General features: G+C 35.4%; 6 protein-coding genes across 7 annotated transcripts; 3 read left to right on the top strand and 3 right to left on the bottom strand.

The window, feature by feature from the left end:
- Window positions 1-9,089: 9,089 nt before the first annotated feature.
- LOC104734016 (expansin-A22-like) lies at window positions 9,090-10,630 on the bottom strand. Its single transcript, XM_087479543.1, has 2 exons — window positions 10,370-10,630; window positions 9,090-9,814 (listed from the first exon to the last, which is right to left on the bottom strand). Exons 1-2 carry the CDS (start codon window positions 10,587-10,589, stop codon window positions 9,201-9,203), a joined length of 834 nt encoding a protein of 277 aa, XP_087335669.1. The 5' UTR covers window positions 10,590-10,630; the 3' UTR covers window positions 9,090-9,200.
- A 669-nt stretch (window positions 10,631-11,299) lies between these two features.
- On the bottom strand, window positions 11,300-12,766 carry LOC104732921 (expansin-A24-like). The gene is made up of 2 exons (XM_010452525.2): window positions 12,536-12,766; window positions 11,300-12,203 (listed from the first exon to the last, which is right to left on the bottom strand). The coding sequence occupies exons 1-2, from the start codon at window positions 12,717-12,719 to the stop codon at window positions 11,587-11,589; spliced, it is 801 nt and encodes a 266-aa protein (XP_010450827.2). The 5' UTR covers window positions 12,720-12,766; the 3' UTR covers window positions 11,300-11,586.
- Window positions 12,767-14,281: 1,515 nt separating this feature from the next.
- LOC104732920 (UDP-glucose 6-dehydrogenase 4) lies at window positions 14,282-16,673 on the top strand. The gene is made up of 2 exons (XM_010452524.2): window positions 14,282-14,545; window positions 14,979-16,673. Exon 2 carries the CDS (start codon window positions 14,991-14,993, stop codon window positions 16,431-16,433), a length of 1,443 nt encoding a protein of 480 aa, XP_010450826.1. The 5' UTR covers window positions 14,282-14,545; window positions 14,979-14,990; the 3' UTR covers window positions 16,434-16,673.
- A 1,911-nt stretch (window positions 16,674-18,584) lies between these two features.
- On the top strand, window positions 18,585-19,628 carry LOC104732919 (uncharacterized). The gene is made up of 2 exons (XM_010452523.3): window positions 18,585-19,043; window positions 19,162-19,628. The coding sequence occupies exons 1-2, from the start codon at window positions 18,676-18,678 to the stop codon at window positions 19,436-19,438; spliced, it is 645 nt and encodes a 214-aa protein (XP_010450825.2). The 5' UTR covers window positions 18,585-18,675; the 3' UTR covers window positions 19,439-19,628.
- Window positions 19,629-19,978: 350 nt separating this feature from the next.
- Window positions 19,979-22,090, top strand: LOC104732918 (histidine-containing phosphotransfer protein 3). 2 transcript variants are annotated; one of them, XM_087478807.1, is made up of 7 exons: window positions 20,077-20,546; window positions 21,105-21,235; window positions 21,314-21,385; window positions 21,476-21,547; window positions 21,644-21,716; window positions 21,800-21,879; window positions 21,921-22,043. In XM_087478807.1, the coding sequence occupies exons 1-6, from the start codon at window positions 20,346-20,348 to the stop codon at window positions 21,851-21,853; spliced, it is 603 nt and encodes a 200-aa protein (XP_087334933.1). In that variant the 5' UTR covers window positions 20,077-20,345; the 3' UTR covers window positions 21,854-21,879; window positions 21,921-22,043. The 2 variants fall into 2 exon arrangements, with proteins under 2 accessions (XP_010450824.2, XP_087334933.1); XM_010452522.3 differs by having other exon boundaries at window positions 19,979-20,546; window positions 21,800-22,090.
- Window positions 22,091-22,112: 22 nt separating this feature from the next.
- Window positions 22,113-23,249, bottom strand: LOC147933422 (uncharacterized). Its single transcript, XM_087478808.1, has 3 exons — window positions 23,120-23,249; window positions 22,841-23,005; window positions 22,113-22,754 (listed from the first exon to the last, which is right to left on the bottom strand). The coding sequence occupies exons 1-3, from the start codon at window positions 23,238-23,240 to the stop codon at window positions 22,507-22,509; spliced, it is 534 nt and encodes a 177-aa protein (XP_087334934.1). The 5' UTR covers window positions 23,241-23,249; the 3' UTR covers window positions 22,113-22,506.
- Window positions 23,250-23,265: the final 16 nt, after the last annotated feature.

Raw genomic sequence — 23,265 nt, 5'->3', positions numbered from 1 at the left:
CATTTCATATGTGGTCCATGAAACAATGGCAAGTAGGTCAAAGCATCTCATGGGTTATTGTCAGACATTCGAACTAGTCATGCACTTGAACTGGTTCATATGGATCTGATGGGTCCTATACAAGTCCAAAGTATATCTGGCCGACGGTTCATTTTTGTCATGGTTGATGATTTCACTCGTTACACCTAGGTGTGATTTCTTCATGATAAGTCTGATACCCTTGAATGTTTCTATATACTTGCCTTGCAGATCATGAGTGAAAAATGTTTTATCCAAACTATTTGTAGCGATCATGGAGGAGAATTTCAGAATGACAGGTTTGATCAATTATGTGGTCATCAAGGTATTACTCATCAATACTCCGCACCAAGAACACCAAAGCAGAATGGAGTTGTTGAGCGTAAGAACAGAACGCTGCATGAGATGGCACGGGCTATGCTGCATCAAAATCAGGTCCCTCATCGGTTTTGGGATGAAGCTGTTAACACAGCCTGTTATATCATCAACCGAGTGTATGTCCGACCAGGGACCAATAAGACTCCCTATGAGCTGTGGAAAGGGAAGTCTCCTACAGTAAGCTACTTTCATCTGTTTGGATGTCTCTGTTATATTATGAATGACAAGGATCAGTTGGGTAAGTTTGACTCCAAGAGTGATAAAGGGATCTTCCTTGGTTATTTTGGACATAGCACTGTATTTCGTGTCTACAATAAATGCATACGATCTATTCAAGAAACTGTCAATGTGGTCTTTGACGATACTTCGTTCCAACGGGTCACTATGGTTCCTGTCATCTCAGACAAGGACCTGGTAACTGATGATGAGAAGTCAGCATAAGAACCTGCAAGCCATGATGACTCAGTCAAACCTATGTCATCACCCGATGCTCTTCCTTCACCTTCTCAGGTTCATCGGAATCACTCCTCTAATGATGTTTTAGTTGCGATTCAGGGGGGAAGAGTTACCAGAGGAAAGCAAATTGATTTTGCTCAGCTGGCTGGAAAGAAACCAAAGGTTGTTGTTCCTGCGACTATCTCTCAGGACTCTGATGTTGTTCAATTTGCCTGTTTTGTTTCAACTATTGAGCCAAAAAATCATAAAGAAGCGCATCTTGATGAGTTCTGGGTTGCTGCAATGCAAGATGAGCTGGAACAATTTGAGCGGAGAAATGTGTGGGAACTCTTTCAATGTCCTGTGGACGTCAATGTAATGGAAACAAAGTGGATCTTCAAGAATAAGAGTGATGCTAGTGGGTGCATCGTGCAGAACAAAGCAAGATTGGTGGCTCAAGGTTACTCTCAAGTTGAAGGAGTTGATTTTGATGAACCTTTTGTTCATGTAGCAAGGTTAGAATCAATCAGGTTTATGTTCGGGATGGCGTGTGCTCTCAAGTTTACCTTGCATCAGATGGATGTAAAAAGTGCCTTTTTGAATGGAATTCTACAAGAAGAGGTCTTTGTTGAGCAACCAAAAGGGTTTGAGAACTCACAACATCCTAATCATGTGTATCGGTTGAAGAAAGCACTATATGGTCTTAAGCAGGCTCCGAGAGCATGGTATGAGAGGTTGAGTACTTTTCTCCTAGATCAGGGTTACAATCGAGGGAGTGTAGACAAGAAATTGTTTGCTCTTAACAACAACAACGAGCTAATGTTTGTTCAGATCTATGTCGCCGACATTGTCTTTGGTTCTACCTGTTAACCTCTAGTAAAACAGTTTGTGGAAAGCATGTCTCAGGAATTTGAGATGAGTATGGTGGGAGTGCTAAAATACTTTCTGGGGTTGCAAGTTAAACGGTTCATATCCTCTGAAGCTGCTCGTAGGTATGGATTCTTTGCATCTCGAACCCTTGCCTCTGAAGTCTGCTACTCCCTAGGAGTTGATGACAAAGCTAGGGAGCTGATTGATCAGGCTGGTTTGTTGAAAATTGTCTCTCAAGTCGGGTATTTTGACTCGGACGCTGTGTATGAGTTTTGGGCAAATCTCCCTGCGGTGAAGGTGGAGGGGGAGTCTGTTGATGTTCTTGTTCACGACTGGGTGTATGAGTTCTCTCCTGGTCGAATCAATTCCCTTTTCGGTCTGCAATCCGTTGATGTGCGCGAGCAACGCCTGCAGACAGCAGCCATTCTTGAGGAGGATCTGGCACTCTTCCTATCCGGTGGTAAGGTGAAGTCCTGCAAGCAGTTGGTGTCAACAGCAATCAAGAACACGGTCATAAAGAATCTGCATAAGATATGCTGCAGCAACTGGTCTCCCATGGGTGAACACCAGTTACATCTCGACGAACAGAGCAATAGTGATCTACATGATCATGCATCGCATTCCGTTCGACTTTGGAAGGATGATCTATGATCAGGTCATACAGTTGGGTCTGCAAGCTCAATCTGGCTTCAGGTTGACGTTTCCCAGTCTCATCTATCAGCTCTTGGAAGCTCAGCGACCTGTTCTGAGTCTTCAGCCACAGGACACAAAAAAGACCAAGGGGAAGAAGACTGCTTCACTTCCTACGGAGCCTGTTCTTCATAGTGGTTCGTCTGCAGAGCACAAAGCCATCTGGTTGGCCATCAAGATTTTGCAAGACGCCTTGGGCGATGGTAAGTAGTTCTCTCTCTGCTTGTATTCGTTTCTGGCATATCCTATTGATATTTTTGACTAATCTGTGCCAAACAAGCAGGGAGAGATGAGTCTGAAGCTTGAGGGGGAGTTTGGGCTATGGGGGAGCTGTTGTTTATTTTTGCTCTCTTTTGCATTTTTTTTTTTTTGGATTTTAAGACTCGGTTTGGATCTGTAGGATGATTTAATTTGTTTTAACAAGTACTTGTTAATCGGTTAACCGTCTGTGTTTTGTGAGATGCAATACTTTGCTGGTACGGTTGTGTTTGTTTTGGCTGTTGCTGTTTGTGCATTTTCAGGTTTGATGCTATGGATGCTTGAATGGCAAGATTCAATCAAAAGGGGAGATTGAAAGTGCATCAGAGCTCTGATGGTGACACAATGCTGTGGAGAGTCCTAGAGTTCTGATTAGCTGACGTGGCATAGAGTGCTGATGTGGAGAAATATTGTTGGACAAGATGACGAGCCATGGGATTTGGAAAGAAGAAGCAATCGTGATATACTTGAAGATATTGAGAGTATATCTCGTTAAGGGAATAAGGATGTAATATCCTTGGGGATCAAGGATATATTTTTTTTGTTAGGATGCACAAAGATTTAGGTTAGAGATCTTTGGTGCAAGTATAAAAAGACTAGGGCTAGGCACGAAAAGAGCTAGCACTTGTGGGGTAAAAGATTGTGAGATCTGTAACCTTCAAGCATTCATAAAAAGGCTTAGAAGGTGAGTGTGTTTTAACTCTTTTAGATCTACACAGGGTGTTGTGTTAGATAGATAGGAGAGTGAGGTTAGTTTCAAGTCTTGTAAGAAACGAGAGTTTTTCATATAAGATTAAACAAGAAGCATTTGCTTGACGCGTTTTCAAGTGGGTTACTTGCGGTGTGTGTTCTCTATACTTAACATCTACAAGGTAACAATGTTCTTTTGTTTCACAATCTTTACAATCCTATCAAGCATATTCTATCATTAAACAAGATTTACTAATATTTCAGACTTTCCAATCAATCTACACTCAAGACTCAAGAATATATCTTTAACTATTGGAAAACAAATATAGCTTACTGGGAAAACAATCAGATTGTTCGGTTGTCTAATATGTAGACACATGCAGGTCCTCTCAGGTTGTATCTATTGTAGATTCACCCTTCACCCTTGGTAGTGGAAGGTCTGGCGTTGGGAGCAATGATCGAATCGGTTACGAATCTGGAGATCTCAAGAGTTATCTTTGAATCAACATATTAATCAGAGAATTAACCTATAATTCAAGCTTCTCGAATCCTCATGGTTTCTCCGACAACGCCTCTCGTGCCTTGTCGGTTGTCTTTATTTTTGTTTCAGTTCCTGGATTAGCTAATGAAGAAGCTGATATTTTAGCATTAAAGGCCTTAAGCCTATTTGTATTAAGCTCAAATCTTTATTTTTCTTTTGGTATAACGCCTAAATCTTTATGCTAATGAAATAAGATAATAACTTTGCCTTACTCAACTTTACCAAAACAGTATCTTATTTCATTTATTTTTCTTTTAAGTTTTCTGAGATCTATTTTTCGTGTTTTTTTCTCAGTAACAAAATCAAATACTTCATATACATTATACTTACGATCTGCATTTGCTAATTTAAAATCCATATGTAAGTTAAATTATCTAGTTACAAATGTCTTATGTAAGTTATTTATTTATTTTTTGTCGTCAACATTTTTCATTAAAAGTTTTAAACCCACTTCATCATGGTTCCCACTTCATCATCAACTGCATCCAACCAGACTTTACTCTCCTTAGCTTCTTCATACGTTTGTGGTATTTGGTGCTCATCTATTTTTCCAAGAAAAGCTTGGTGATCGGTTGGGAGAAGAGCAAGTGAGCAGACAGCTTGAATTGGATGAGCAATGGCTTCATTGTTATAGTAGACTCTTTTGTCTTGTGACTTGATTTGTGCACTCTGTCTCGGTTGTGGATGTGGATCGGTGTGGTCAGTCAAGAGAAGTTTGTCTTGTGACTTGAGTCATGCACTACGTCTCGGTTGTGGAGGCGGATCGGTGTGATCGGTTGAGAGAAGTGGTGATTCTACCAATTCTACTTCTTCTTCGATCATGCTGTCCTCCCCTTCCGGCTCAAGAACCGTAGTATCATGTGACGCATCAGTTGGATCAGTCGTCTGCAGTTGAGGTAAAGTCGAAGTAGGCTTGCCAGTTGAGTCAGGTGTAGTATCCTGGGACATAGTTTGATTTGGAGTTGATGATGCTCCAAGGTGATCTAGAAGGAACCGGAGGCTTGCCGACCGATCATTTTGTGTTGCAAGGTCTTTTAAGTCCTCCCAATCTTTCTTATCGAAATATCCTTGTTCTTCAAGGAATTTGACATCACGAGAGACCCAAGTGCGCTTGTTGATAGGATCGAAACATTTGTATCCCTTTTGAGTTATCGAATAGCCAAGGAAGATACACTTGATGCTCTTGGCTTCGAGTTTGTTTCGGAGCTCTACGGGTACTAAAACAAAACAAACACACCCAAAAACTTTTAGATGACTAATGGATAGTTTAAATTGATTTAATACCTCAAATGGTGACTGATCATCTAGAATTTTTGTTGGAATTCGGTTGATGAGATAACATGCTGTCATCACCGCATCCCCCCAATATCTCTTAGGAACATTGGTATGAAACATCATTGATCTCGCCACTTCCATCAAATATCGGTTCTTCCTTTCAGCGACTCCGTTTTGTTGAGGAGTATATGGGCAGCTTGTTTGATGTATAATGCCATGCTTTGCTAGATGTTCTTTGAATCGATTGCTAGTGTATTCACCTCCATTATCTTTTCTAAACACTTTAATCTTAGCATTAAATTGGTTAGTAACATAATTTTGAAAGTTTGTGAAGGCATCAATCACTCTATCCTTAGAGGGAAGTAAAGTAACCCAAGTATATTTTGATTTTTCATCTATGAAGGTCACAAAATACTTGTTGTTATCCCTAGAGACACAAGGGGATGTCCAAACATCAGAATGAACTAAGTCAAAGCATCTTTCATAGAAGGTAGTAGACTTAGAAAATACGGTTTTACAATGTGTGCCAAGGATACAAGCTTCGCAACTAGATGATCAAAAGAAACATTAGGAATCATCAATTCAAGTGCTCTAGAATGAGGATGACCTAGTCTAGCATGCCACATAACATTAAATGAAACTCCAAGATGAGAGCTAAGAGAAAAAGATTTAGGTGAGCTTGGTGAAATATCTTCAAGAACATAGAGGTCGTCTTTGGTTCCACCTTCACCAATCAATTTTCCAGACTCAATATCCTGAAAGTAAACATCATTAGGCCCAAATATAGCATAGAAATTAAGGTCATTAGTGGCTCTTTTAACCGACAAGAGATTAGAAGTGAACTTAGGCATGTAAAAAGCCTTAGATTCTTTATTAAACAATTTTAAGTTCCCAACACCTTGAATTGATATTTTATCACCATTTGCAATTATAACACTACCTCTAGCCGGTTCAATATTGTTTAGGAGATTCGAGTTACTAATCATGTGGTGAGAGGCACCCGAATCTACTACTAGAGAGTTATTAGGCTTTAGGGTGAAGAAAGTTTTACCACTTGACTCCTTGAGAGCCAAGGATTTGAAGAAGGCTTCTAGGTCTGACTTCTTCACATAGTCTCCTGAAGTAGTCTCTTACCGTGGAATCACATTGAAGGCTCGAAGAGGATGTTCCAAGACCCCATGCCACACATAATTGACTAACTCACATAATTAACTTTAGCATGAAATCCCAAACATCAACAGCTAAAGCTACAGTGAATCCTAGACCTAGAACCATATATGATACCAAAATGAAACAACCCTTCCCGTTATTTTACCACATCCTGAGAAGTGAGAAGTAAATGCCAACAGGTAAATAAAAGTCATGAAATGTGGAGTGATTAAAATTAAATATTTGCAAATGTGTTGAAGTTTATGTAGTCAAACTGCATCTTGAGAAGTAATAACATTGCTCTTTGTATTTTGAATAAAATGATAAGCCTAATAGATTGTAAAAAGTCATGAAATGTGGAATGTGAAGTGTATTTATGTAGTCAATCTGCATCTTGAGAAATAAAAACTCCCCCCCCCCCCCAATGTATTTTGAATGAAATGGTTAATTAGTTACCGGTCATGATATGTGGAATGAAGTCCCATTTCTTTTTTTTTTTACTGCTAATACAATGACTAATGAGGGTTGTTTTTTCATGAATTAAAAAAGATGACATATCCAATTATAAATATTAAACTATATTTTAACCGCGATACACCGCGGGATAATCTTTTTATTAAAAAAAATCAATTTTTTTTGTTTGTAACATTTAGTTTGTTTTGTTTAAAGTTTGAGATTATATTTATATTGTTAATTATTAGAACAAAGAATAAATAATTTATAAGCTATTGTCTCATTAAGTCACAATTTTGCTAATGCTTTTTAATTGTGTTACACAATATGACAATATTAGTTAAAAGTCCGTTGATTTGATATGTGAAATAGATTCACGGTATTGACCAAAGAATAAAATGAGGTTTTAACCTGTATTTTACTACTGAGTCAATGATATTTAAATTTTTAATAATGTTATTTCAAACCCGTTTTGTTTATAACCTATTCGGCCATATAACCACATTCTATCAAATTTAAACTTTTTATAAGTTTACATATTTATAATATTTTTAAGTTCTTATTAAGTTTATATCAATAATAATATTTTAAAATGTAAAAGTTTAATTTTGCGGACATCTTTCAAGAAACCAAATGTTGCAGCCATTTCTCTCAATTTGTTTAGCTATAGCGTTGTAGGTTTTAGTTGTGGGTGTTGTGCTACGTTTGTGAAGTTGATATTTATACATGAAAATATGCTTGATGAGCAAGGAGTTTATGATCCGTAGCAATAAAAGAGAGATTTACGTGTTTTCCTATTTGAGTTGATACCATTATCTCAGAACAATATTCAGTTTCTTAACGCAATGTATACTGAAGTAAATGTATTTCTTGTTGCTAAAGTTATATATTTGCGATTATTGCGTTTCTAAATTTGGGTTCTCGTTTTTATGATGCTATTAATGGTATAATAATTATTGGGATTGTAATCATTTGTTACTCAAATTCGGTTGTGTCATTTAAATTGAAAAGATCCTACAGTCTCTAAAAATCTATTAAAATAGATTTTGAGATTTGTATGTGATTAAAAATTTAATGCGTAAAGTTGTTTTGGGAACAATCGAAATGTATAGATTTTGTCAATCTTTGTATGGCAATAAACATATCAAAATAGGTTGATTTAAATAGTTCCATTAATTGAGTTTCTACGAAATGTTATTTTAGGAAAATCTTTAGGGGTTAATGTTGCAATTAAAACAAATTAAATAAGAAAAACTTAAAGGGCATAAACCAAAATGTACTTCAAAAATGTTAATATAGATATATTCATTGATAAGAAAAGAGCTAAAAATCAATTAGTGGTTTCATTTCTTCCTATTTTACTAAACCTCTAGAGACACCTTAGACCATCATTATCAGTCATACTTATAAAAGTGACATAAGAATAATTAAGATTAAATTTTAAGACATCATGATTTGAGGATGTAAAATGTTTCTGTCTAGATCTTATTTCTCCTGTTCAAACATCTAAATACACCATTATTATTATTATTTTTTTTTAGTTTTAAAAATATTTCCATAGAATGACCAGTGGAAATGCTCTTAGATAAGTTTTTCGAAAAAAAATAAATTTTAACATATAATAGTCATTTAAGATCATGGAAAACCTAAAATGGACAGAACATCATAAACAACTTTTACTACCATTTGGAGTGACCAACTACGAAATGATCAGAATAAATATTCTCATATTGCAAGAGGAGAAATTCTTGATTGCCCATGTTATCTTTTTTTCTTTCAAATTACTTTTAACTGATCTTGATGAAGAATCTTCACAACCAAATTGCTAGCTAGAACATGAAAATAAGTTAAATCCTAGAACTCGAGTGGCACACAACCATATATGTTAATTAAAAAATTGAACAATTTTTTTTAACACAACCCAAAGGAAAGAGACGTAATCGCAATCGTTAGGCGGATGCTTTGGCTAAAGCGACCCTCTTCTTAATGAACCTTAATTACTTTCTAGTCAAAACAAAAAAAGAGAAAGTAAGATTACAATGTGAATTCGAAATTTGTTAAAGTGAGAAAAACAGTAACTTGCGCTCACACATACACAAAAACGATTCTTATAAGTAGCCAAGTTTCAAGAAAACGAAGGGTCACTTAGCTTTAAAAACAACCAACAGGTTTGAGCTACCGGAATGTGAAATAGCTTCCTGAAAATTTCATATTGAACAGGTTTGAGCTCGGTTTCTGTTACGGTTATTGAAAAATCAAAACGTTGAATGGTTAGTACTTAGTACACAAATTTTAATCAGCTTTTGTTTGGGTTTAATTACTTCAGATTATCTTTTTGATTTGCGGTTTTATTAATGTATTTTAAGTAACGTAAGGAGTATCCCCCTAATACATAATATTTTGTGGTATGCCACACACAGTTAACAAAACTCAAAGCATTCTCCTAAAAATTACTCCATCCATCAAAAGTCTGTCCAAATCCCCAGTACCATGGCACCACATTCCAAAAATCTTTTGTAATCCCATCACTCGTCGTAACCCTGAACGATAAAGCTTGGCCGGTCAATACAACACCAGTGGTCCAGTGTTGTCCCCAGTTCTTTGTCATTGTTATCCACCCTGTCTTGTTTCCCTTGACTTGCATGTACTTGATATCTCCGGCTCCTCCTACATTGTATGGCAAGATCATTAAGAAGTATGGGTTTCCTTTGGTTTCAAACTTGACACCACCGGTTTTCCTACAAAGAATACGTCTGTATCTAACTGGGACAACCCCGGCTCTGTACTTGGCGATCTTGAGGAACATGGCTAGGGAGAGATCAAAGTGTTTATGTGGTGGGTTGCACCAAACGCCTCTGGTTTTGGTGTAATCTGGTGGACAGAAATTTGTAGCGGTGATCTTGATGGATCCGCGCAAACACCATTGTGGATCATTGGTGCAATAGATCTCAAAACAAGCCCCGCATGTGTACCCGTCGTTGAAGAGTGCCGTGCTTAACGCTGCTGTGGCTAGACCATAGCCTTGCCTGAATAGATCACCGTATCCACAAGCACCCTCTATTGAATGTAAAATAGAAAAAAAAAAAAGTGAGTATATATGTAATGATAATTCAAAAAGTTATTTTTACCCAAGGAAAAAAAAAACAAATTTAAAAGTAATTAAGAATTTAAGACTTTGATTGTTTTTTTTTCTTGTGTTTTTTTTGAACAAAGAGATTGTTTGTTTACATGAGTTGGTTTTATGTTTATATCTTGTCTTCAATTTTTGGGTAAAAATTTTATGTTATCATATATATATATATATATAGTGATTTTTTGGCATTTCAAAACTAATATATGTATATATATATATATATCTTTATAATACTAAAAATAAAATAAAAAATCTCTGGTGTTTATATGTAAACGAAAGAGAAGATCCTAGCTGGCAATTTGCATTATACTTTATAAATATACATATGAAAATGTAAATGCAATCACAAATGAAAAAAAAATAGCATTTAAGACATTCAATTCAATAATAAGATTCGTCGTAACCAAGAACGATATAATTTTAACAGAAATAAAAAAAAGTAGCTAGATATAAAAACTATTAATAGTATTTGAACTTACGTTGAGTGTCTCCACCACGGATGTCACCGTAAAATGTGGCTCGTGCATCATACCATTTAGTGTCGATTGACCTGCCTCTGGCTGAACCACTGATCTCGGGTGCCTCAGCTGTCTCGGGTACTTCGGCTACATGACCGTAACTCATGGCCATGGGAACGACCCACATCGCCATTATTATCATCAAAAATTCTACATAGATCATTTTTTCTGAGAGATTCATGATTAATATACTATGTTTTTGATTTATGATGAGTTTTGATGGGAGCCATTTGGGTGGGTATATATATAAGTAGAGAGATGTTCATAGAATTAGTAATTGTATTGAAGTTTATGTAGTCAATCTGTATCCTAATTTTGCCATTATGTAGTCAGCCAGAAATTTAAATGCTTTTGCCATATACATTTGTATTCTGAATAAAATGGTTTGAAAAAAAAATATTTAATGTTGACTATTGACTAAGCTTTGGGTTTGGTCCAGTACTGATCTTGTTTCAGCATATGTTATTGATGGGAACCATGTGGGTGGGTATACATAAAAGTACAGTGTAGAGAAATAGAAGTGATCATCGTAACCTTCTTCAATATCTCTCGAAATATGCATTGAGCTTTTGATCTTTTGTAGTCAATCTGCATCCTGAGAAGGTGTCGGATTTCGCACAATCTGGCCCATTTCATTATGAACCCCATAATCTGATAAACTCGAAGAAGAGTCTTATGTTTCGCTAACGTATAATCAAATAGTCAATTGTCAACATTAATTTGGGATTATCATTAGAGATCATATTGTAATTTCTGAAATAATCAATAAAGCAAGTACTCTTCTACTTCGTCACTGTGTCCTATCAAATAATATTTAGCTATGGAAATCAAGATTTGTAGGAGCCATATTCGTAATCGTATGAAAGATGGCAAAAACAGAGATCTCATATCTTTCAAAAAATTTGAATGCTATTGATGAATCTTTGTTTAAGCTCATTTTATATATATAGTTATAGGAATCCATAAGTCAATAAATAAAAAAACAAAAGGTTTAGGAAATTGGTAACAAAGAAAACGTAAAAAAAAAAACAAGATTTTGATTAGAAATAGAAAATCATCGAATATTCGAATTCGTAAACCAATAACAGTGAATTATTTTTAAAAATTACAAGTAACCTACCAATACCCTCCAGCTTCTTAACAGATTGCAAGCGTTAGCGAAGACTCAAATTCTTCTCTTAAAAGTTAATCTTTCCATCAAAGCTCTGTCCATTACATCCCCAATTTGGCGGTGTCACGTCAATAAAATCTTTTGTAACACCATCACTTGTCGTGACCCTAAACGATAAACATTGTCCGGTCAACACAACACCACTGCTCCAAATCTGTCCCCAGTTCTTCTTCATTGGTATCCACTCGGTCTTCGTTCCCTTAATCTTCATGGCCCTAACATCTCCAGCTCCTCCCACATTGTACGGTAAGATCATTAGGAAATGAGGGTTTCCTTTGATTTCAAACTTGACGCCTCCGATTTTTGCACAAGGAACACGTCTAAATTTAACTGGGACAACCCCAGCTTTGTACTTGGCGATTTTTAGGAACATTGGTTGCGAGAGATCAAAGTGTTTTTGTGGCGGGTTGCACCAACATTCTTTGGGTTTGGAGTAATCTGGTGGACAGAAGTTTGTAGCTGTGATCTTGATAGAGCCAAGCAAACACCATTGTGGAGCATTCGTGCACTTTATCTCGTAACAAGCCCCACACGTTGACCCATTGTTGAATAGTGCCGTGCTTAGTGCCGCTGTTTCTAGACCATATCCTTGTTTGTGTAGATTACCATATCCACAAGCTCCCTCTATCAAAAAACAAATTTTTTTAAAAAAAACATGCATGCATGCATTAGTTTAAAAACAAAACTAATATGCGTGTACTTTAACGTTTGCATGTTCTAAGATGGGGTTTTCAATAATTTACTTATATTGGATTTTTCATTTTCATTTAACAAAAGGTTAACAAGCTTTATTTTCAAAATTCTTACCGCAAACATATATAGGTGCACACAAAACTTGGCCAATCAACCATATTATTCTTACCTAGTGGTCAAAGATTGAGTCCCATTTTACTACGTCTTATTTAACATTGTACATGTCTCGAGATTATTGAATTATCAGAATATGTTTAGCTTACGTTGAGTTTCTCCACCATTGATGTCACCGTAAAATGTGGCACGGCCATCAACCCAACCAGACTCGTGTGGGTGCGGATGTGGGTGTGGGTGTGGGTGTGGCTCATGACCGTATGTGGGCACAATCCATATCACCATTACCAGCATCAAAACGTCTGCATATATAAATAAGTTTAGGAGTTTCATGATTTTATCTCTGTTTTATTATATTTTCTAAATATTTATTGATGATTATTATTGATGAGAATGGAGGTATTTATATAGCAAGGTAGAGAAAATTTTGGGCTTCTCGATCGATGTTTACGGGATTCAATTAAAATTCTACGATGTTGCTTATACGAAGGAGATATAAGTTTGTGGATTCTAGACATGATTGGATTGGATTCTCCGAAATCTCATTAAAGCTTTACCGACGTCAGGTATATATCGTGCAACGTTGATGATCCAGTACTAATTTATTTTTAAAATTTTAAAGTTTTTTCTTTTATATATAGTACGATTTTTTAAATCCAAATACAACGTCTTGTACGTACGAATCATTCTGAATTTAGTTTAACTTTGTTCGAATTTTGTTTTTATTTAGAAAATTTAGGTTTTAATGGGACATATATAAACATTATTGTTTTCCTTAGTTTTAAACTTGACAGACTCTCATCACCCCTCCCCAAAAATATTTCATTTTACGTGGTGTAGAAATTTTTATTACTACAATGTTGATATTAATTCAGTGATAAAAACTTGCAAAAAAACAAAAAAAAAAGTCTTCATCGTTATATAGCCAAACATTTACTCTAATCGATATCATCCGACAGATAATAACTGATATATAGTAGGAGAAAGAAGAAGGCCAATGGACCATTGTTTTAATTAAGGAGAGAATGAGTTTAAGCTAAGAAGCTGAACAAAATCCAACAGAGACATGCATTATGCCATTTTGGCATTATCCATCCACCACATATATTCAACGAAAATAATAATCCATATGATTTTCTTAAATAATACATGCATAGTTTTTATATATCAGTAATGCACATATATAATTGAAGAAAACCAATAATAACCAATTGAGCTTATAGAACTCAGCCTAGTTGAACTCGATTCGGACATATAAGGTTCCAAAAGTTTCAAAACTAATATCCCGGTGTCATGAAATTTGGCTACCTATATCACCAAAATTAATTATTTGATCATTTATATCATCAAAATGCACTTATCGTTTTGATTAAATTTTGTAAAAATAACTCTACAATTAAGTGTGTTTGAGCTCTAGCAATTTCAGGATGATTTTCAGGAAAGTGATTGTCAGAACCATTCAAAGGAGAACAAAATACGAGAAAATATCATTTAATGATTTATAAGGTCGGTAAAACAAGTTTTTAAAGCATTTCAAACATGGCAAACCGTCTGTTTGATAAGGGATGGACCTACGAACCGAGAGAAAACATGGAATCCACAAAAAAAAAGGTGATGGTCAGGGGATTACAAATAAATAAAGAAAATATATGATTGAATTTGACAATATTTAGAGAAAAGCTCAAGAAAAAAAGAAATATTTGTTCCGAGTAATAAGAGAAATGAGCATATCCAAGATAGACACTCTCTAAGTATATAAAACATAGGTATTGAGTTGGAAAAAAAAGTAGACAGACTATTACATCAATATTGTAAAATAACTCTTTGACAAAAAAAAAATATTGTAAAATAACTTTTTTCATTTATTGTACTACTATTCGGATTAAAATCCGATTAGAGTTATGGGGACAAGAGGTTTGATCAGCCGGCTCGTCCGTCGTGCATAGACATTAGACAGACTATGTGGAAAAAAAACGTGGGAGGACATTATCGTCATTTCATTAATCATTCCAACAAATTTTCCGTTTTACCCTTATGCGTTTTAACTGAAACTCTCTTCTTCTATAAACTGTTGTTTCTTCTTCTTCTTCTTCTTCTTCGTCTCTCGTCCTCCTCTCTCAAGAGAAAACATTCAACTTCTTCTCTACGAATCTTCGGAGGTAAACGTCGATCTCTCCTTTACAATTCTTCAGTTTTACGTTAGAGATTTGTTTTCTATTTTTATTTTTCTCCCGAAAATTACAACAGCTGAATCTGATCTGATCTCTCTTTTAAAAAATCGTTGAATCAACGCATCACTCGTTTTTCTGATTTTTTCTGTTGAGGATTCTCGAAATGTATATAGATCCTGTTTGAATCGTGATCATTTGATGGTTTCTACGTATCGATTGTGTTTAGATCCGTGTGATTTGAGTAATTTTTGGATCAGATCGGATCATGACTTGTCACTTGTTTTTTTGCACATTAAGTGTTCGACGTTTTGCTTACTACTATAGAATACAGATCTGATCCGATTTTTTTGACTTTTGTACATTAAGATCTGTTGTAGTTGTTCCTAGATGTGATCTTAATTTCGGGTTTTTGGTTTTGCAGAGTTGATCAAAAATGGTGAAGATCTGTTGTATTGGAGCTGGATATGTTGGTGGACCAACAATGGCAGTGATTGCACTTAAATGTCCTGATATCGAAGTAGCTGTTGTTGATATCTCTGTTCCTAGGATCAACGCTTGGAACAGTGATCAGCTTCCCATTTACGAGCCAGGTCTTGAAGATATCGTCAAGCAATGCAGAGGGAAGAACCTTTTCTTCAGTACTGATGTGGAGAAACATGTTAGAGAAGCTGATATTGTCTTTGTCTCTGTCAACACACCCACTAAGACGACTGGTCTTGGAGCTGGCAAAGCTGCAGATCTCACTTATTGGGAGAGTGCTGCTCGTATGATCGCTGATGTCTCGGTTTCCGACAAGATTGTGGTTGAGAAATCGACTGTGCCTGTCAAGACAGCTGAAGCTATTGAGAAGATTCTGATGCATAACAGTAAAGGAATCAAATTCCAGATTCTTTCCAACCCTGAGTTTCTTGCTGAAGGAACTGCAATCGCTGATCTTTTTAACCCTGACCGTGTCTTGATCGGAGGCCGAGAAACGCCTGAAGGATTCAAAGCTGTTCAGACGCTTAAGGAGGTTTATGCCAATTGGGTTCCTGAAGACCAAATCATCACAACAAATCTCTGGTCTGCGGAGCTCTCTAAGCTAGCTGCAAACGCTTTCTTGGCTCAGAGGATTTCATCAGTCAATGCCATGTCTGCTCTCTGTGAATCCACCGGTGCTGATGTCACTCAAGTGTCTTACGCTGTTGGTACTGATTCAAGAATCGGTTCCAAATTCTTGAACGCTAGTGTTGGATTCGGTGGTTCTTGTTTCCAGAAGGACATTCTGAATCTCGTCTACATCTGTCAATGCAATGGTCTTCCAGAAGTTGCGGAATACTGGAAACAAGTGATCAAGATCAATGATTACCAAAAGAACAGGTTCGTGAACAGAGTCGTCTCCTCTATGTTTAACACTGTCTCCAACAAGAAGGTTGCCATCCTCGGATTCGCATTCAAGAAAGACACAGGTGACACAAGGGAAACACCTGCCATTGATGTGTGTAAAGGTCTGTTAGGAGACAAAGCGCAAATCAGTATCTATGATCCTCAAGTCACAGAGGAACAGATTCAGAGAGACCTTTCGATGAAGAAGTTCGATTGGGACCATCCCCTTCACTTGCAGCCAATGAGTCCAACCACAGTGAAACAAGTGAGTGTGACTTGGGACGCATATGAAGCAACAAAAGACGCACATGCGGTCTGCGTTCTGACAGAGTGGGATGAGTTTAAGGCGTTAGATTACCAGAAGATTTACGACAATATGCAGAAACCTGCTTTCATCTTCGATGGAAGAAACGTTCTGAATGTTGACAAGTTAAGAGAGATTGGTTTCATCGTTTACTCCATTGGTAAGCCACTTGACGCATGGCTCAAGGACATGCCTGCCTTTGTCTAATAACAAGACAAAAACCTGATCTTGTGTCTTCCTTCAATGTTTGTGCTTTTTTCGCTTCATTTTCATATATACTTTTAGTCTCAAGGCTCCATTGTTGAAGTCCTGAGGAGTTCATTTTACATTTTACAGTGTGTTTTTTATGTAAGCTCTCTTAATTGTGTTGTCAAAAGACTTTTGTATTCGATGCGGTTGCAACATTTTTGTTGTTTTCTTAGAAAAGCAATAAAATAAATTTTACTAGTTTTTAATTCAAAATCAAATATATTAAGCTTATTTGTCAAAGCCTAGGATTCAAATCCCAATTATTGCAGATTTGTGTATTATAATCTCTTTAGATCGGATCTGAAAACACTGAAACAACATTTCTCTACCTAAGTAAGATAACCAGAGACTTGAGTTACAAGTACCAATTTTCGAAACCATTTAAAAGTCATGGCTCCGAGACAATATTAAACTTTTTGCTGTTATAATGTTTTTTTCTTGTGGTAAATTCACAATTGTGATTTGTGCATAAGATCTAGTGACTGGTGAGAAGAATTGTAGTGAAAGTGTGTAATGGGTGAAACGTGGGACAGAACATGCGAGTCCGTGCAGGTCGCAGAGTAGTTGCTTTGCACGTAATTTTTGTAAGTTGTAACTCATCAGTGTCATAATGATATATATATATATATATTCCTTTGATTTTATAGCAGTATAATTCAAACTATGTTTTAATATTTACATTTTCAAATTTTGTACTCATTCCTTTTCAAAATATAAGATGTATTAAAAATTAATTAATGATAAAAAATAGAAACTGCATATAAGTATTCATAACATATTAAAATCATCTATAAATTATATGAAAACTTGAAAATATCTTATAATAGGCAACAAATTTTTTTTTCTAAAACATCTTATATTATAAAACGGATGAAATATAACATAATATATTTTCATCACAAAATTTTAAGGTCTCACAGAACAAAATATAACATTTTCATGGTGCATGCATGTTAAAATAATTGTATTTAATTAATTTCCAATAATTTCTTTAATGTATTTACTACGTTTCAATATATATATATATATGTATATTAAAAAATTATATATTGTGAATGTTTCAAAATTGTGATTATTATTTAAATAATTTCATTTTATTTTTTAAAAATATATTCTTAGAATTTCTTTATATGACATATTTTTAACTAAAGCATCATATATTTTGAAAGAATAAGAATGTTTATTGGAGTGCGAGTCTGTGACATCTATGTAAAACGAGATTATTGAAAATACAAATGTGATATCTAAATTACCATCAAGAAAAAAAATAATTCCAAAACCACTATAATTTTTTTAATTAAAATATCATCCATTTAAGGCCCATGACCCTTCTAAAAACTAAATTCTTAACTTTATTTTTTTGAAAAAGTTGGACCCTTATTATGTCAATTGTTTTTTTTTAAATGATTATGGCTCATGGCCCACGCCACTCTTGTATATCACTTATTAGATTCATAGAAATTTAATAATACATTGATGTTTAAGGAACTCTTTGTGTTTCTAAGAAATTGATTTTGTAGATTAAAATACTAAAATGACTTATTTTTTATATATATATTTTTCTTCACATGGCATGTTATCTAATGGTTTATATTTTCTTTTTCACCAAAAAATAATTATAAATTAATATATAAATAAAAATCTAACTAAGCATATAATGGTACTTAAAGATCAGCATTATAATCATACATGGAAAATATTTACTCTTTAATTGAGATAGAAAATTTTAATATATAATATAAATGAATGTCAATGATATAAGATATAATATTTTATATAAAATAAAGAATTTCTAAATAAAAAATAAAACTGATAGAAACTGCATTTTAGCATAAAATTTGCAAATCTAGGTTTGATACAAAGTTTATATAATTGGAAATCTTGTGGAAAAATTGGTAACACCCCAAAATACAGCTTTTTATCAACAAAAATTCATTTATAGAAGGTAATATTATTTTCCACTCTCACATATTTTTTGGCTTTTCAATCATATCAAATCTTTTTTTATTTTAATTTTTCTTACACACTAAGCAAAAATTTAAAGCATAACTTATAAAGATAAAGAATATATCAATACAAATTGAAAAAAAAAATTACCCAAAAAGAAAAACAAAGAAGGTAGATATATTGATGTAATTAACATTGACAAAAGAATAAAATATAAGTTCCTCTCATTCTCGCTAGCTCTCTGCGTTTCAAAATGGAGAAAGAAGCATTAGTTCCCAAACTCACCTCTGTATCACGGACGCCACTAAAAGAGTATGTTCAGTTGATCCTCGGAATATTTGTCTTCTTGGTCATTCTCTCTTTCACCATTGCCGGGATGGCCTATTGCCTTAGCGCAGCGCATGAAGAAGATAAAGAAAGAGAAAATTATGTCCCAAATATTACAATACCTTCTATGGATTTCACGGTTCTTAATATAACCGAGACTAGTCTTAGTTTAAAATGGAATTTATTGATAAGGATCCCTAGAGATCTTCCTGGTTGGTATATGTGTCTCAGGGGAGATTTTAAGTTTTTCATACTATACAAAGGTGTGACCATCGCTACTTCATCCATAGAGAGGTTAATTACGTTCACTTTTTTTTCATCATATACTCCTATATGTTAGAAAATTTTATAACCTGATTTAGCTTGGTTGTTCACATGTTTTTTTGTTTAATTCATCTTCATGGTCGATCAGTTACAATCTTATACCATGGTGGGCTCAGCTGATTAGTGTTTCATCGATTGCTTCCGAGGAAGGTATGGACAGTGTGATTATGAAAGATATTATGGAGGGTATTAAGGAGAAGGGTGAAATACGGTTCGGATCGCGGTTGCTTCTTCCGGATTGCAGATATGGGACGAGCGCAAAGATGAACTATGCGTGTGATGAAGCCATGTTACGTTTCGAGTCTGGCTCTCTCAGGAATGCAACTTTGTTTGGAAACCTCCCTATCTGCCGCTACCTTCGCTAAAGTATACTTTTCGTGATCAATATTTAGCATTTCCAATATATTTTACACCTTATTTCCTCAATCATTATATGAATCTTTCCCCATCATTTTTTACTATATATATGCCAAGTACTGTATTTTCTAACTAATTAAACCTTATAAATTTGTTGATGTACCCAAGAGTGGACAAGACCAATGTTTCATTTTAATATTGTACGGCCCTCGTCATACGGACACCGTCAAATAGGAGGTACACAACGCCTCATATTGTGTAGTACATTATCTAGTTTAAGGCTGTGTAGTACAATCTGAATGCCCCTAATCAAAAGCTCTATTCTTTGGATCTCTTACCTTTGGATTGGTTACGAAATAAACCCGGACAGGCCTCCTTAATTTGGCCTTACAACTTACATTTGGATCGTTTACCGGTATAAAACCGACTTGCCTCCTTAATTTGGCCTTACTACCAAAAACTACTCAAACCAAAGTAAAAACTACTCAAATTTGTTTCGTATGTCAACTTGATGAGTATGTGATTCTGTCTAAAGCTCGGTCAAGAGAATCATCAAACCAAGAGTGTTGTCCACACGGTAAGATAGGCTCATAGGAAATTCTCTATTATATATTTCTCTGTGTCTCTGTCTAATAGAGAATCTTCCAGCGTGAGAGATTCGTAATCTTGGTGTCAGTGGTTTGAAATCACCTAACGTTGAAAATGTAACATAAACGCAGAGAATGTGAATGAGTGAATGTATCAATCATGTGTCATGAATGAGATGAGAGATTCCATTTTTCATGGCCTAAATCAATGTTTCTTCTCCCACTTCTAAAAAGGTTGTCTTTTGTGACAGACAACTAATCATATTCTAAATTCTCTTTTTTATGGGAAAAAGTTTTGTATTTCTTTATTTATTTATCTCCAGATTTGATGATCTGTAAGAATCTCTCTTTTATTGGGATTGCAATTTCGAAAGTCCAAAACTTTAGCCAACTCTGTTTTTTTTTTTTTTTTTGCATTAATCAAAGATCAAACTTCACATCTCCTCCTTCTCTCTGTTTCGCCATGGACACTCTCATTGCTCAGTTACAGAGACAATTTCGTGATTACACCATTTCTCTTTATCAGCAGGTAAATTTTAGCATCTTCCCTTGAGAGATTTAGGATAAAAGTGATTACTTTGCTACTGAAGCAAACTTGGAAGTTTTAAAGGTGTCTCCTTTACAGTTTTTTTTAGGGTTCTTACTGAAGCTTCTAAATTGGAAATTGGAGATTTTAGGAATTGTGTTTAGTGTTTGTGTGAAATGGGTTATGGTCTCCTTCTTTAAAGTTGTCTCCTTTCTAGAGATGGCTCTCTACAGTTTCCACGGTTCTTACTGAAGCTTGTATATGGCAATTGGGGATTTTGGGAAATGGGTTAGTGTTTATTTTCTCAAAATTTTCTCCTTTTTGGAGATGGCTGTCTGCTGTTTTTAGGGTTCTTGTTGAAGCTTGTATTTGGAATTGAGGATTTAAGAATTGAGTTTAGTGTTTATGAAATGAGTTTAGTGTCTCTTTTTCAAAGTTGTCTCTCTGCTGGTTTTAGGATTCTTATTGAAGCTTATGTATTGGGAATTGAGGCTTTTAAGAATTGGGTTTAGTGTTTGTTAAAATGGGTTTCTGAGATTCTTTATCTTTTGATTTGTGAAGGGGTTTCTGGATGATCAATTCACTGAATTGAAAAAGCTGCAAGATGAATGTAGTCCTGATTTTGTGGCTGAGGTTGTTACTCTTTTCTTTGAAGACTGTGAGAAGCTTATCAGTAATATGGCTAGAGCTTTGTAAGTGTTTTCCTTACCATTCTTCCATTAGTTTTATCATCAAGACATCACCAGCTAATTGTTCATATGTATATTCAGAGATCAGACAGGAAATGTTGATTTTAAGCTGGTGGGTTCTAGTGTTCACCAACTCAAAGGTAGTAGCTCAAGGTATGTTTCGTTGATGGCTACTATCTCAGTCTTATTGTCTAAATCTTGGATCTAGTCTCAGTGAAGAGCTCCTTTCTTGTTTTTATGAAGTGTTGGCGCCAAGAAAGTCAAAGGTCTTTGTGTTACCCTCAAGGAGTGCTGCGACTCTCACAACTTCGAAGGGTCAGCTTTCTTTTTTTCCGGATCTTGTATGGGAGAATCTCATATTTCTTCTATGTTACATATGATTGCTGAGACTAATTGGTCTAGGTGTTACAGGTGTGTGAGATGTTTGCAGCAGGTGGATATCGAGTACAAGACATTAAGGGCAAAACTTCAAGATCTGTTCAATGTGAGTGAAAAGCTTATGTGAATTGTTGTCAGTTTCTTGCTTTCGGGTTTCACGAATTATTCTTGCATTGTTTTTTGTTGCAGCTTGAGCAACAGATTGTCCAAGCTGGTGGTAGAATCCCTCAGGTGGATATATAAAAACTAGACTGGTCAAGAACAGAACAAGCAAAGATGATGGTGATGATCCGTTTGCATTCTTCAGGCACTACTAATACGTGGATTTGTTGTTTGGAAAATGACTCTTTAGAATGTGTGGTAAAGAGAGATGATTGTTGTTCATAGATCAGTACTATGTAACTTTTTAATATCATCTATTTTGACTCTTGAATCTTGATGGTGATCTTATTCTGAATAGCATGAATTTGCATTTTGTAAGACCATATGAACAAACCAAGAATGATGCTAGAAACAAGATCATCATAAAGTATCACAACTGTCCCCAGAGAAACCTGAAACCGTCACAATTGTGGTAAGGGAACAAACCAAGAGGAAAGCTAAAACCTAAGTGGAACCGTTCAGCTAATGTTAACATTTCAACGACAGAAAAGTTATCTTCTTTGGTTGACTCAAGTCATAACCAATAGGTCAGACCATCTTTCAGTGGCAATGGAGGAGAGAACATTGAACTTCTTTTTCGAAGCTGGAATTCACGCTTGCGTTCATTTCTTCCCGTGTGACTGACATTTTCGATAGCTTGTGCTTCTTCCTTTCTTTACTGCCCTCTGAAGATGAGTCTTCTCCATTCTTCAGTGAGAGTTTCTTCTTTCTCTTAATCATCTTTAAAATTTTCATTATCCTTGGCCACCTCCATCTATAAAGCTTTTATTAGCAGACCACATGCAGCTTCCAAATGTGGCCATAGAATCAGGTTGTTCTAAGAAAACATTGTAACCTCTGGCTTTCATATCCCCAAGAACAGTGTAGAATTTTTGGTCTTTGAAAGGTTTTGAGATTATTAACATCAAACTGTCCCCAGTGAACAGCCTTGCCTTGGAAAGCATGTGCACAAACATTTGAGTAACTGTTCCATAACTATCGCCTGAAAATAAAATAATATTAACAGAGATAAAAACGGGAAAAAAAAAAAAGAAAGAAAGGGAAGAGTTCAAGTATAAGAGAACTCACCTTCAGGTATGACAAAGGTGAGGAATTTTTTATACTCAGAGAGCAAGTCACCCTTGAGCTTTCCCTCATCAACATAAACCGCCATACACACACCGCCATAATAACCCTTCTTCCAAAGAGAAGATCTGATTAACGAAAAGAACAAACGGGGATTGGAACAATCGTCTGCAATCCAATAGAGGTAAATTTCAGAACCACTAGACTGATTTCCGGAGATTCTCCTCCTTTCACGAGATGAGCACAAATCATAGGTGCGCGATGCTGAGATAACATTGAAACCTTTGTTTTTCAAAGCTTGAATAACACGGCCAAACCTGGTTCCTTTTGGGGGTTTTAACATAAGCATCAAAATTGCTGGTGCATCATTGTTCATTCCCCAAAAAAGAATGTCCAGTAACATCCGAGTATATTTTGCAAATTTATCA

This window comes from Camelina sativa, chromosome 12 (genome assembly GCF_030686135.1).
Source record: "Camelina sativa cultivar CO46 ecotype springtype chromosome 12, ASM3068613v1".
Taxonomy (NCBI): domain Eukaryota; kingdom Viridiplantae; phylum Streptophyta; class Magnoliopsida; order Brassicales; family Brassicaceae; genus Camelina; species Camelina sativa.
This window is presented reverse-complemented; position numbering and strand designations above follow the sequence as displayed.